General features: G+C 64.5%; 1 protein-coding gene across 1 annotated transcript in view; it reads right to left on the reverse strand.

Annotated features, from left to right (window-relative positions):
- Nucleotides 1-453: 453 nt before the first annotated feature.
- LOC132388593 (NACHT, LRR and PYD domains-containing protein 12-like) overlaps nucleotides 454-13,286 on the reverse strand; it is a gene marked incomplete at its 3' end in the record, with an annotated part of 50,820 nt that continues 37,987 nt past the window's right edge. Inside the window, exon 7 of the mRNA XM_059960968.1 lies at nucleotides 454-540. Within this exon, the coding sequence (XP_059816951.1) occupies nucleotides 454-540 (87 nt within the window). The remainder of the gene's footprint in view (nucleotides 541-13,286) is intronic.

Raw genomic sequence — 13,286 nt, forward strand, 5'->3', positions numbered from 1 at the left:
GACACAGAGAGACAGGAGATGGTACAAATCCCCAGTGTTTATCAGTAACACAATTACTGATCACATTAATGTTCAGTGTCAGACACTCAGTGACTGTAAACACAATTTCCCACAGTCTGGTACTTACCACAGTGACTGTATTTTACACTCCGGGTTCCTCAGAGCCGCAGACACCAGTTTCACTCCTGAATCTCCCACTTTATTATTACTCAGGTCCAGATCCGTCAGTGATGGGTTTGTACTGAGAGCGGAGACGAGATCCTCGGCACCAAAATCTGTGAGACCGACATTGTTCAGCCTGGAGATGAGAGAGAGTGAGGGTGAAGGACACAGAGAGACAGGAGACGGTACAAATCCCCAGTGTTTATCAGTAACACAATTACTGATCACATTAATGTTCAGTGTCAGACACCCAGTGACTGTAAACACAATCTCCCACAGTCTGGTGCTTACCCCAGTGTCTGTATTTTACACTCCGGGTTCCTCAGAGCCGCAGACACCAGTTTCACTCCTGAATATCCCACTTTATTATCGTTCAGTCTAAACACAAACAGACAAATTGATGAACATTGTGATTAAAATCGTCCGTCTGAGGGCATTTCTCTCACCCGGATATTTCAGGGAACGTTAAACCCTTCAGTAATTCACTGATCGTAGTTCCCATCACTGTCAATGTCCCTCACTGCCCAGCTCCAATGAATTCACCGAATGTCAGTAATTTCGTCTGTCGGTGTGACCCTGTAAACTCCACATATTCTCTCTCATTCCCCAATGGTTAGAAAAGTGTTCCTGACGTGAGACAGTCGGAAAGGGCAGGGGTGAAGGGGAGAAGTCAAACAGTGAGGAAGATTTGAGAATCGGGAAATGTCGATGGGAGATGCAGGAAGAGACATCACCTAAGGTAAAGGATGGAAAGAAACAGAAGGAAGCGGATGTGGAAAAAAGATCCCAGTAGAGGAGGGGGATGAGGAAGAGAAATCCCTTAGGAGGAAGAGGGACGGGGGAGGGAGATCCCACAGGAGGAAGGGGGACGGGGGAGGGGAGATACCACAGGAGGAAGGGGGACGGGGGAGGGAGATCCCACAGGAGGAAGGGGGACGGGGCAGAGAGATCCCACAGGAGGAAGGGGGACGGGGGAGGGAGATCCCACAGGAGGAAGAGGAACGGGGCAGAGAGATCCCACTGGAGGAAAGGGGACGGGGAGGGAGATCCCACAGGAGGAAGGGGGACGGGGGAGGGGGATCCCACAGGAGGAAGGAGGATGGGTCAGAGGGATCCCAAAGGAGGAAGGGGGAAGGGCAGAGAGATCACACAGGAGGAAGGGGGACGGCGGAGGGAGATACCACAGAAGGGGGACGGCGGAGGGAGATCCCACAGGAGGAAGAGGGACGGGGGAGGGAGATCCCACAGGAGGAAGGGGGATGGGGGAGAGAGATCCCACAGGAGGAAGGGGGACGGGGGAGAGAGATACCACAGGAGGAAGGGGGATGGGGGAGAGAGATCCCACAGGAGGAAGGGGGACGGGGGAGGGAGATCCCCCAGGAGGAAGAGGGACGGGGGAGGGAGATCCCACAGGAGGAAGGGGGACGGGGGAGGGAGATCCCACAGGAGGAAGGGGGACGGGGGAGGGAGATAGCACAGGGGGAAGGGGGACGGGGGGTGGGGGATCCAACAGGAGGAAGGGGGGCGGGGGAGTGAGATCCCCCAGGAGGAAGGGGGACGGGGGAGGGAGATACCACAGGAGGAAGGGGGACGGGGCAGAGAGATCCCACAGGAGGAAGGGGGACGGGGGAGGGAGATACCACAGGAGGAAGGGGGACGGGGTTGGGGAATCCCACAGGAGGAAGGGGGATGGGGGAGGGAGATCCCACAGGAGGAAGGGGGACGGGGGAGGGAGATCCCACAGGAGGAAGGGGGACGGGGGAGGGAGATCCCACAGGAGGAAGGGGGACGGTGTAGAGAGATCCCAGAGGAGGAAGGGGGATGGGGGAGGGGAGATACCACAGGAGAAAGGGGGAGGGGGAGGGGAGATCCCACTGGAGGAAAGGGGACGGGGGAGGGAGATCCCACAGGAGGAAGGGGGACGGGGGAGGGAGATCCCACAGGAGGAAGGGGGACGGGGGTGGGGGATCCCACAGGAGGAAGGGGGGACGGGGGTGGGGGATCCCACAGGAGGAAGGGGGATGGGGGAGGGAGATACCACAGGAGGAAGGGGGACGGGGGAGTGAGATCCAACAGGTGGACGGGGGACACGGGAGTCAGATCCCACAGGGGGAAGGGGGACGGGGCAGAGAGATCCCACAGGATGAAGTGGGACGGGGAAGAGAAATCCCACAGGGGGGAAGGGGGACACGGGTGTCAGATCCCACAGGGGGAAGGAGGACGGTAGAGAAGGATCCCACAGGGGGGAAGGGGGAGGCGGGATGGAGAACCCATAGTGGGGAAGGGGACGGGGGGTGCGAGATCCCACAGGGGAATGTGAACGGGGGAGGGAGATCCAACAGGTGGACGGAGGACGGGGCAGAGAGATCCCACAGGAGGAAGGGGAACGGGGGAGGGAGATCCCACGTGAGGTAGGGGGGACGGGGGAGAGAAATCCCACAGGGGGGAAGGGGGAAGGGGGAGGGAGATCCCACAGGAGGAAGGGGGACGGGTAAGAGAGATCCCACAGGGGGGAAGCTGGACGTGGCAGAGAGATCCAACAGGTGGACGGTTGATGGGGCAGAAAGATCCCACAGGAAGAAGGGGGACGTGGGAGGGAGATCCCACAAGGGTGAAGGGGGTCATGGGAGGGAGATCCCACAGGGGGGGAAGGTGGACGGGGGAATGAGATCCCACAGGGGGAAGGGGACAGTGGAGAGGGATCCCACAGGGGTGAAGAGGGACGCGGGAGGGAGGTTCCACAGAGGGGAAGGGGGACGGGGGAGGTAGATCCGACAGGAGGAAGGGGGACGGGGGAGATGGATCCCACAGGGGGGAAGGTGGACGGGGGACGGTGAGCCCGCAGGTGGGAAGGGGGAGAGAGATCCCACAGGAGGAAGGGGGACGAGGGAGAGAGATCCCACAGGGGGGAAGGTGGACGGGGGGAGAGAGGTCCCACAGGAGGAAGGGGGACTGGGGTGCAGGATCCCACAGGGGGAAGGGGGACGGTGGAGAGGGATTCCACAGGGGTGAAAGGGGACACAGGAGGGAGATCCCTCAGGGGGGAATGGGGGAGGTGGGGGGGAGAACCCAGAGGGGGGAAGTGGGACGGGGGAGCAAGATCCCACGGGGGAAGGGGGCAGTACAGATGGATTCCACAGGGGTGATTGGGGACTGGGATCACAAAATGGGAAAGGGGAAAGGGGGAAGGATATCCCACGGGGGGGGGAAGGTGGACGGGGGAGGGGAATCCCACAGGGGTGAAGGGTGACGGGGCAGAGAGATCCCACAGGAGGAAGGGCGACGGGGCAGAGAGATCCCACAGGAGGATGGGGGACGGGGAAGATAGATCCCACGGTAGGAAGGGGGATGTGGCAGAGAGATCCCAGAGGAGGAAAGGGGGACGGGGGGAGAGGGATCCCACAGGGGGGAGGGGGATGGGGGAGAGTGATCCCACAGGGGGTAAGGTGGACGGGGGACGGAGAGTACGCAGGTGGGAAGGGGGAGAGAGATCCCACAGGAGGAAGGGGGACGAGGGAGAGAGATCCCACAGGGGGGAAGGTGGACGGGGGAGGGGGATCATACAGGGGTGAAGTTGATCGGGGGAGGGGGATCCCACAGGTGGATGGGGGATGGCGCAGAGAGATCCCACAGGAGGAACGGGGGACGTGGGAGGGAGGTCCCACAGGAGGAAGGGGGACACGGGAGTCAGATCCCACACGGTGAAGGGGGACGGTGGAGAGGGATCCCACAGGGGGGAGGGGGATGGGGGAGAGTGATCCCACAGGGGGTAAGGTGGACGGGGGACGGAGAGTACGCAGGTGGGAAGGGGGAGAGAGATCCCACAGGAGGAAGGGGGACGAGGGAGAGAGATCCCACAGGGGGGAAGGTGGACGGGGGAGGGGGATCATACAGGGGTGAAGTTGATCGGGGAGGGGGATCCCACAGGTGGATGGGGGATGGCGCAGAGAGATCCCACAGGAGGAACGGGGACGTGGGAGGGAGGTCCCACAGGAGGAAGGGGGACACGGGAGTCAGATCCCACACGGTGAAGGGGGGACGGTGGAGAGGGATCCCACAGGGGGGAAGTGGGAGGCGGGAGCGAGTACCCACAGGGGGGAAGGGTGACAGGGGAGGCAAGAGCCCAAAAGGGGAAGGGGGACTTTGGTCGGGAGATCCCACAGGAGGGAAGGGGGACGGGGGAGAGGGATCCCACAGGGGGAAGAGAGACGGGGGAGGTGGATCACACAGGGGGGAATGTGGACCGGGGAGGGGGATCGCACAGGGTGTAAGGGGGACGGGGAAGAGAGATCCCACAGGGGGATGGGGGAGGGGGATCCCACGGGAGTAAAGGGGTCGGGGGTGCGAGATCATACAGGTGGCCGGGGGACGGGGCAGAGAGATCCCACAGGAGGAAGGTGGACGTGGGAAGGAGATCCCACAGGAGGAAGGGGGACACGGGGGTCAGATCCCACAGGGGGATGGGGGACGGTGGAGAAGGGATCCCAGAGGGGGGAAGGGATAGGCGGGAGTTGGAACCCACAGGGGGGAAGGGGGACGGGGTAGCAAGATCCCACAGGAGGATGGGGGACGGTGGAGAGGGATTCCACAGGGGTAAGGGGGACATGGGAGGGAGAACCCAGAGGGGGGAAGGGGGACGGGGGAGCAAGATCCCACAGAAGAATTGGGACGGTGGAGTGGGATTCCACAGGGGGGATGGGGGACGGGAATCCCAAAATGGGGAAGGGGCAAGGGGAGAGGGATCCCACAGGGGGAAGGTGGACGGGGGAGGGGGATCCTACACGGGGGGAAGGGTGACGGGGCTGAGAGATCGCACAGGATGTTGGGGGATGGAGACGAGAGATCCCACAGGAGAATGGGGGACGGGGAAGAGAGATCCCACGGTAGGAAGGGGGATGTGGCAGAGAGATCCCAGAGGAGGCAGGGGGACGGGGGAGAGGGATCCCACAGGGGGTAAGGTGGACGGGGGACGGAGAGTACGCAGGTGGGAAGGTGGAGAGAGATCCCACAGGAGGAAGGGGGACGAGGGAGAGAGATCCCACAGGGGGGAAGGTGGACGGGGGAGGGGGATCAGACAGGAGTGGTTTATCTGGGGAGGGGGATCCCACAGTTGGACGGGGGACGGGGCAGAGAGATCCCACAAGAGGAACAGGGACGTGGGAGGGCGATCCCACAGGGGGAAGGGGGACACGGGAGTCAGAACCCACAGGGGGAAGGGGACAGTGGAGAGGGATCCCACAGGGGTGAAGAGGGACGCGGGTGGGAGGTTCCACAGGGGGGGCAGGGGGACGGGGGAGGTACATCCGACAGGAGGAAGGGGGACGGCGGAGTGTGATCCCACTGGAGGAAGGGGGACGAGGGAGAGGGATCCCACAGGGTGGAAGGGGGACGGGGAGAGGGATCCCAAATGAAAAAGGGGCACGGGGGAGGAAGTTGCCACAAGAGGAAGGGGGACGGGGCAGAGAGATCCCACAGGGGGACGGTGGAGAGGGATTCCAGAGGGGTGAAGGGGGACACAGGAGGGAGATCCCTCAGGGGGGAATGGGGAGGTGGGGGGGAGAACCCAGAGGGGACAAGTGGGTCGGGGGAGCAAGATCCCACAGGGGGAAGGGAGATGTGGCAGAGAGATCCCAGAGGAGGAAAGGGGATGGGGTAGAGGGATCCCACAGGGGGAAGGGGGATGGGGGAGAGTGATCCACAGGGGGTAAGGTGGACGGGGGACGGAGAGTCCGCAGGTGGGAAGGGGGGAGAGAGTTCCCACAGGAGGAAGGGGGACGAGGGAGAGAGATCCCACAGGGGGGAAGGTGGACGGGGGAGGGGGATCATACAGGGGTGAAGTTGATCGGGGGAGGGGGATCCCACAGGTGGGAAGGGGGACGGGGGAGAGTGATCCCACAGGGGGAAGAGGGACGGGGGAGGGGGATCCTACAGGAGGAAGGGGGATGGGGGAGAGAGATCCCACAGGAGGAAGGGGGACGGGGGATAGAGATACCACAGGAGGAAGGGGGATGGGGGAGAGAGATCCCACAGGAGGAATGGGGACGGGGGAGGGAGATCCCCCAGGAGGAAGAGGGACGGGGGAGGGAGATCCCACAGGAGGAAGGGGGACGGGGGAGGGAGATCCCCCAGGAGGAAGGGGGACGGTGTAGAGTGATCCCAGAGGAGGAAGGGAGATGGGGGAGGGGAGATACCACAGGGGGACGATGGAGAGGGATTCCAGAGGGGTGAAGGGGGACACAGGAGGGAGATCCCTCAGGGGGGAATGGGGAGGTGGGGGGGAGAACCCAGAGGGGACAAGTGGGTCGGGGGAGCAAGATCCCACAGGGGGAAGGGAGATGTTGCAGAGAGATCCCACAGGAGGAAGGGGGATGGGGCAGAGAGACCCCACACGAGGAAGGGGGATGGGGGAGAGAGATCCCACAGGAGGAAGGGGGACGGGGGAGGGAGATCCCCAGGAGGAAGAGGGACGGGGGAGGGAGATCCCACAGGAGGAAGGGGGACGGGGGTGGGTGATCCCACAGGAGGAAGGGGGACGGGGGGAGGGAGATAGCACAGGAGGAAGGGGGACGGGGGTGGGGGAATCCAACGGGAGGAAGGGGGGCGGGGGAGTGAGATCCCCCAGGAGGAAGGGGGGACGGGGAGGGAGATACCACAGGAGGAAGGGGGATGGGGGAGAGAGATCCCACAGGAGGAAGGGGGACGGGGGAGGGAGATACCACAGGAGGAAGGGGGACGGGGGAGAGAGATCCCACAGGAGGAAGGGGGACGGGGGAGGGAGATCCCCCAGGAGGAAGAGGGACGGTGGAGGGAGATCCCACAGGAGGAAGGGGGATGGGGGAGGGAGATCCCACGGGAGTAAAGGGGTCGGGGGTGCGAGATCACACAGGTGGCCGGGGGACGGGGCAGAGAGATCCCACAGGAGGAAGGTGGACGTGGGAAGGAGATCCCACAGGAGGAAGGGGGACACGGGGGTCAGATCCCACAGGGGGATGGGGGACAGTGGAGAAGGGATCCCAGAGGGGGGAAGGGATAGGCGGGAGTTAGAACCCACAGGGGGGAAGGGGGACGGGGTAGCAAGATCCCACTGGAGGATGGGGGACGGTGGAGAGGGATTCCACAGGGGTGAAGGGGGCACAGGAGGGAGATCCCACAGGGGGGATGGGGGACGGGAATCCCAAAATGGGGAAGGGGCAAGGGGAGAGGGATCCCACAGGGGGAAGGTGGACGGGGGAGGGGGATCCTACACGGGGGAAGGGTGACGGGGCTGAGAGATCGCACAGGATGTTGGGGGATGGAGACGAGAGATCCCACAGGAGAATGGGGGACGGGGAAGAGAGATCCCACGGTAGGAAGGGGGATGTGGCAGAGAGATCCCAGAGGAGGCAGGGGGACGGGGGAGAGGGATCCCACAGGAGGAAGAGGGACGAGGGAGAGAGATCCCACAGGGTGGAAGGGGGACGGGGAGAGGGATCACAAATGAAAAAGGGGCACGGGGGAGGAAGTTGCCACAAGAGGAAGGGGGACGGGGGCAGAGAGATCCCACAGGGGGAAGGTGGAGAGGGATTCCAGAGGGGTGAAGGGGGACACAGGAGGGAGATCCCTCAGGGGGGAATGGGGAGGTGGGGGGGAGAACCCAGAGGGGACAAGTGGGTCGGGGGAGCAAGATCCCACAGGGGGAAGGGAGATGTGGCAGAGAGATCCCAGAGGAGGAAAGGGGATGGGGTAGAGGGATCCCACAGGGGGAAGGGGGATGCGGGAGAGTGATCCACAGGGGGTAAGGTGGACTGGGGACGGAGAGTCCGCAGGTGGGAAGGGGGAGAGAGTTCCCACAGGAGGAAGGGGGACGAGGGAGAGAGATCCCACAGGGGGGAAGGTGGACGGGGGAGGGGGATCATAAAGGGGTGAAGTTGATCGGGGGAGGGGGATCCCACAGGTGGGAAGGGGGACGGGGGAGAGTGATCCCACAGGGGGAAGAGGGACGGGGGAGGGGGATCCTACAGGAGGAAGGGGGTTGGGGGAGAGAGATCCCACAGGAGGAAGGGGGACGGGGGATAGAGATACCACAGGAGGAAGGGGGATGGGGGAGAGAGATCCCACAGGAGGAAGAGGGACGGGGGAGGGAGATCCCCCAGGAGGAAGAGAGACGGCGGAGGGAGATCCCACAGGAGGAAGGGGGACGGGGGAGGGAGATCCCACAGGAGGAAGGGGGACGGTGTAGAGAGATCCCAGAGGAGGAAGGGGGATGGGGGAGGGGAGATACCACAGGAGAAAGGGGGATGGGGAGGGGAGATCCCACAGGAGGAAGGGGGACGGGGGAGGGAGATCCCACAGGAGGAAGGGGGACGGGGGAGGGAGATACCACAGGAGGAAGGGGGACGGGGGAGGGAGATCCCACAGGAGTAATGGGGACGGGGGAGGGAGATCCCACAGGAGGAAGGGGGACGGGGTGGGGGATCCCACAGGAGGAAGGGAGACATGGGTGGGGGATCCCACAGGAGGAAGGGGGATGGGGGAGGGAGATCCCACAGGAGGAAGGGGGATGGGGCAGAGAGATCCCACAGGAGGAAGGGGGACGGGGGAGGGAGATCCCACAGGAGGAAGAGGGACGGGGCAGAGAGATCCCACAGGAGGAAGGGGGATCGGGGAGAGAGATCCCACAGGAGGAAGGGGGACGGGGGAGAGAGATACCACAGGAGGAAGGGGGATGGGGGAGAGAGATCCCACAGGAGGAAGGGGGACGGGGGAGGGAGATCCCCCAGGAGGAAGGGGGACGGGGGAGGGAGATAGCACAGGAGGAAGGGGGACAGGGGTGGGGGAATCCAACGGGAGGAAGGGGGGCGGGTGAGTGAGATCCCCCAGGAGGAAGGGGGACGGGGGAGGGAGATACCACAGGAGGAAGGGGGATGGGGGAGAGAGATCCCACAGGAGGAAGGGGGACGGGGGAGAGAGATACCACAGGAGGAAGGGGGACGGGGGGAGAGAGATCCCACAGGAGGAAGGGGGACGGGGGAGGGAGATCCCCCAGGAGGAAGAGGGACGGGGGAGGGAGATCCCACAGGAGGAAGGGGGATGGGGGGAGGGAGATCCCACAGGAGGAAGGTGGATGGGGCAGAGAGATCCCACAGGAGGAAGGGGGACGGGGGAGGGAGATCCCCCAGGAGGAAGAGGGACGGGGGAGGGAGATCCCACAGGAGGAAGGGGGACGGGGGAGGGTGATCCCACAGGAGGAAGGGGGACGGGGGAGGGAGATAGCGCAGGAGGAAGGGGGACGGGGGTGGGGGAATCCAACGGGAGGAAGGGGGGCGGTGGAGTGAGATCCCCCAGGAGGAAGGGGGACGGGGGAGGGAGATACCACAGGAGGAAGGGGGATGGGGGAGAGAGATCCCACAGGAGGAAGGGGGACGGGGGAGAGAGATACCACAGGAGGAAGGGGGACGGGGGAGGGAGATCCCCCAGGAGGAAGAGGGACGGGGGAGGGAGATCCCACAGGAGGAAGGGGGACGGGGGAGGGAGATCCCACAGGAGGAAGGGGGGACGGGGGAGGGAGATACCACAGGAGGAAGGGGGACGGGGCAGAGTGATCCCACAGGAGGAAGGGGGATGGGGGAGGGAGATACCAGAGGAGGAAGGGGGACGGTGGTTGGGGATCCCAGAGGAGGAAGGGGGATGGGGGAGGGGAGATACCACAGGAGAAAGGGGGATGGGGAGGGGAGATCCCACAGGAGGAAGGGGGACGGGGGAGGGAGATCCCACAGGAGGAAGGGGGACGGGGGAGGGAGATACCACAGGAGGAAGGGGGACGGGGGAGGGAGATCCCACAGGAGGAAGGGGGACTGGGTGGGGGATCCCACAGGAGGAAGGGAGACATGGGTGGGGGATCCCACAGGAGGAAGGGGGATGGGGGAGGGAGATCCCACAGGAGGAAGGGGGATGGGGCAGAGAGATCCCACAGGAGGAAGGGGGACGGGGGAGGGAGATCCCACAGGAGGAAGAGGGACGGGGCAGAGAGATCCCACAGGAGGAAGGGGGATGGGGGAGAGAGATCCCACAGGAGGAAGGGGGACGGGGGAGAGAGATACCACAGGAGGAAGGGGAATGGGGGAGAGAGATCCCACAGGAGGAAGGGGGACGGGGGAGGGAGATCCCCCAGGAGGAAGAGGGACGGGGGAGGGAGATCCCACAGGAGGAAGGGGGACGGGGGAGGGTGATCCCACAGGAGGAAGGGGGACGGGGGAGGGAGATAGCACAGGAGGAAGGGGGACGGGGGTGGGGGAATCCAACGGGAGGAAGGGGGGCGGGTGAGTGAGATCCCCCAGGAGGAAGGGGGACGGGGGAGGGAGATACCACAGGAGGAAGGGGGATGGGGGAGAGAGATTCCACAGGAGGAAGGGGGACGGGGGAGAGAGATACCACAGGAGGAAGGGGGACGGGGAAGAGAGATCCCACAGGAGGAAGGGGGACGGGGGAGGGAGATCCCCCAGGAGGGAGAGGGACGGGGGAGGGAGATCCCACAGGAGGAAGGGGGATGGGGGAGTGAGATCCCACAGGAGGAAGGGGGATGGGGCAGAGAGATCCCACAGGAGGAAGGGGGACGGGGGAGGGAGATCCCACAGGAGGAAGAGGGACGGGGCAGAGAGATCCCACAGGAGGAAGGGGGATGGGGGAGAGAGATCCCACAGGAGGAAGGCGGACGGGGGAGAGAGATACCACAGGAGGAAGGGGGATGGGGGAGAGAGATCCCACAGGAGGAAGGGGGACGGGGGAGGGAGATCCCCCAGGAGGAAGAGGGACGGGGGAGGGAGATCCCACAGGAGGAAGGGGGACGGGGGAGGGAGATCCCACAGGAGGAAGGGGGACGGGGGAGGGAGATCCCACAGGAGGAAGGGGGACGGGGGAGTTAGATCCCACAGGAGGAAGGGGGACGGGGTGGGGGATCCCACAGGAGGAAGGGAGACGGGGGTGGGGGATCCCACAGGAGGAAGGCGGATGGGGGAGGGAGATCCCACAGGAGGAAGGGGGATGGGGCAGAGAGATCCCACAGGAGGAAGGGGGACGGGGGGAGGGAGATCCCACAGGAGGAAGAGGGACGGGGCAGAGAGATCCCACAGGAGGAAGGGGGATGGGGGAGGGAGATAGCGCAGGAGGAAGGGGGACGGGGGTGGGGGAATCCAACGGGAGGAAGGGGGAAGGGGGAGGGAGATCCCACAGGAGGAAGGGGGACGGGGTTGGGGTATCCCACAGGAGGAAGGGGGACGGGGGTGGGGGATCCCACAGGAGGAAGGGGGACGGGGGAGGGAGATCCCACAGGAGGAAGGGGGACGGTGGAGGGAGATACCACAGGAGGAAGGGGGACGGGGCAGAGTGATCCCACAGGAGGAAGGGGGATGGGGGAGTGAGATACCAGAGGAGGAAGGGGGACGGTGGTTGGGGATCCCACAGGAGGAAGGGGGACGGGGGAGTGAGATCCCCCAGGAGGAAGGGGGACGGTGAAGAGAAATCCCACAGGGGGAAGGGGGACACGGGTGTCTGATCCCACAGGGGAAGGAGGACGGTAGAGAAGGATCCCACAGGGGGGGAAGGGGGAGGCGGGATGGAGAACCCATAGTGGGGAAGGGGACGGGGGGTGCGAGATCCCACAGGGGAATGTGAACGGGGGAGGGAGATCCAACAGGTGGACGGAGGACGGGGCAGAGAGATCCCACAGGAGGAAGGGGAACGGGGGAGGGAGATCCCACGTGAGGAAGGGGGACGGGGGAGAGAAATCCCACAGGGGGGGAAGGGGGACGGGGGACGGGGGAGGGAGATCCCACAGGAGGAAGGGGGACCGGTAAGAGAGATCCCACTGGGGGGAACCTGGACGTGGCAGAGAGATCCAACAGGTGGACGGTTGACGGGGCAGAAAGATCCCAAAGGAAGAAGGGGGACGTGGGAGGGAGATCCCACAAGGGTGAAGGGGGTCATGGGAGGGAGATCCCACAGGAGGAAGGGGGACGGGGGAGGGTGATCCCCCAGGAGGAAGAGGGACGGGGGAGGGAGATCCCACAGGAGGAAGGAGGACGGGGGAGGGTGATCCCACAGGAGGAAGGGGGACGGGGGAGGGAGATAGCGCAGGAGGAAGGGGGACGGGGGTGGGGGAATCCAACGGGAGGAAGGGGGAAGGGGGAGGGAGATCCCACAGGAGGAAGGGGGACGGGGTTGAGGTATCCCACAGGAGGAAGGGGGACGGGGGTGGGGGATCCCACAGGAGGAAGGGGGACGGGGGAGGGAGATCCCACAGGAGGAAGGGGGACGGTGGAGGGAGATACCACAGGAGGAAGGGGGACGGGGCAGAGTGATCCCACAGGAGGAAGGGGGATGGGGGAGTGAGATACCAGAGGAGGAAGGGGGACGGTGGTTGGGGATCCCACAGGAGGAAGGGGGACGGGGGAGTGAGATCCCCCAGGAGGAAGGGGGACGGTGAAGAGAAATCCCACAGGGGGAAGGGGGACACGGGTGTCTGATCCCACAGGGGGAAGGAGGACGGTAGAGAAGGATCCCACAGGGGGGAAGGGGGAGGCGGGATGGAGAACCCATAGTGGGGAAGGGGACGGGGGGTGCGAGATCCCACAGGGGAATGTGAACGGGGGAGGGAGATCCAACAGGTGGACGGAGGACGGGGCAGAGAGATCCCACAGGAGGAAGGGGAACGGGGGAGGGAGATCCCACGTGAGGAAGGGGGACGGGGGAGAGAAATCCCACAGGGGGGAAGGGGGACGGGGGACGGGGGAGGGAGATCCCACAGGAGGAAGGGGGACCGGTAAGAGAGATCCCACTGGGGGGAACCTGGACGTGGCAGAGAGATCCAACAGGTGGACGGTTGACGGGGCAGAAAGATCCCAAAGGAAGAAGGGGGACGTGGGAGGGAGATCCCACAAGGGTGAAGGGGGTCATGGGAGGGAGATCCCACAGGGGGGAAGGTGGACGGGGGAATGAGATCCCACAGGGGGAAGGGGACAGTGGAGAGGGATCCCACAGGGGTGAAGAGGGACGCGGGAGGGAGGTTCCACAGGGGGGAAGGGGGACGGGGGAGGTAGATCCGACAGGAGGAAGGGGGACGGGGGAGATGGATCCCACAGGGGGGAAGG

This window comes from Hypanus sabinus, unplaced genomic scaffold (genome assembly GCF_030144855.1).
Source record: "Hypanus sabinus isolate sHypSab1 unplaced genomic scaffold, sHypSab1.hap1 scaffold_358, whole genome shotgun sequence".
NCBI lineage: Eukaryota > Metazoa > Chordata > Chondrichthyes > Myliobatiformes > Dasyatidae > Hypanus > Hypanus sabinus.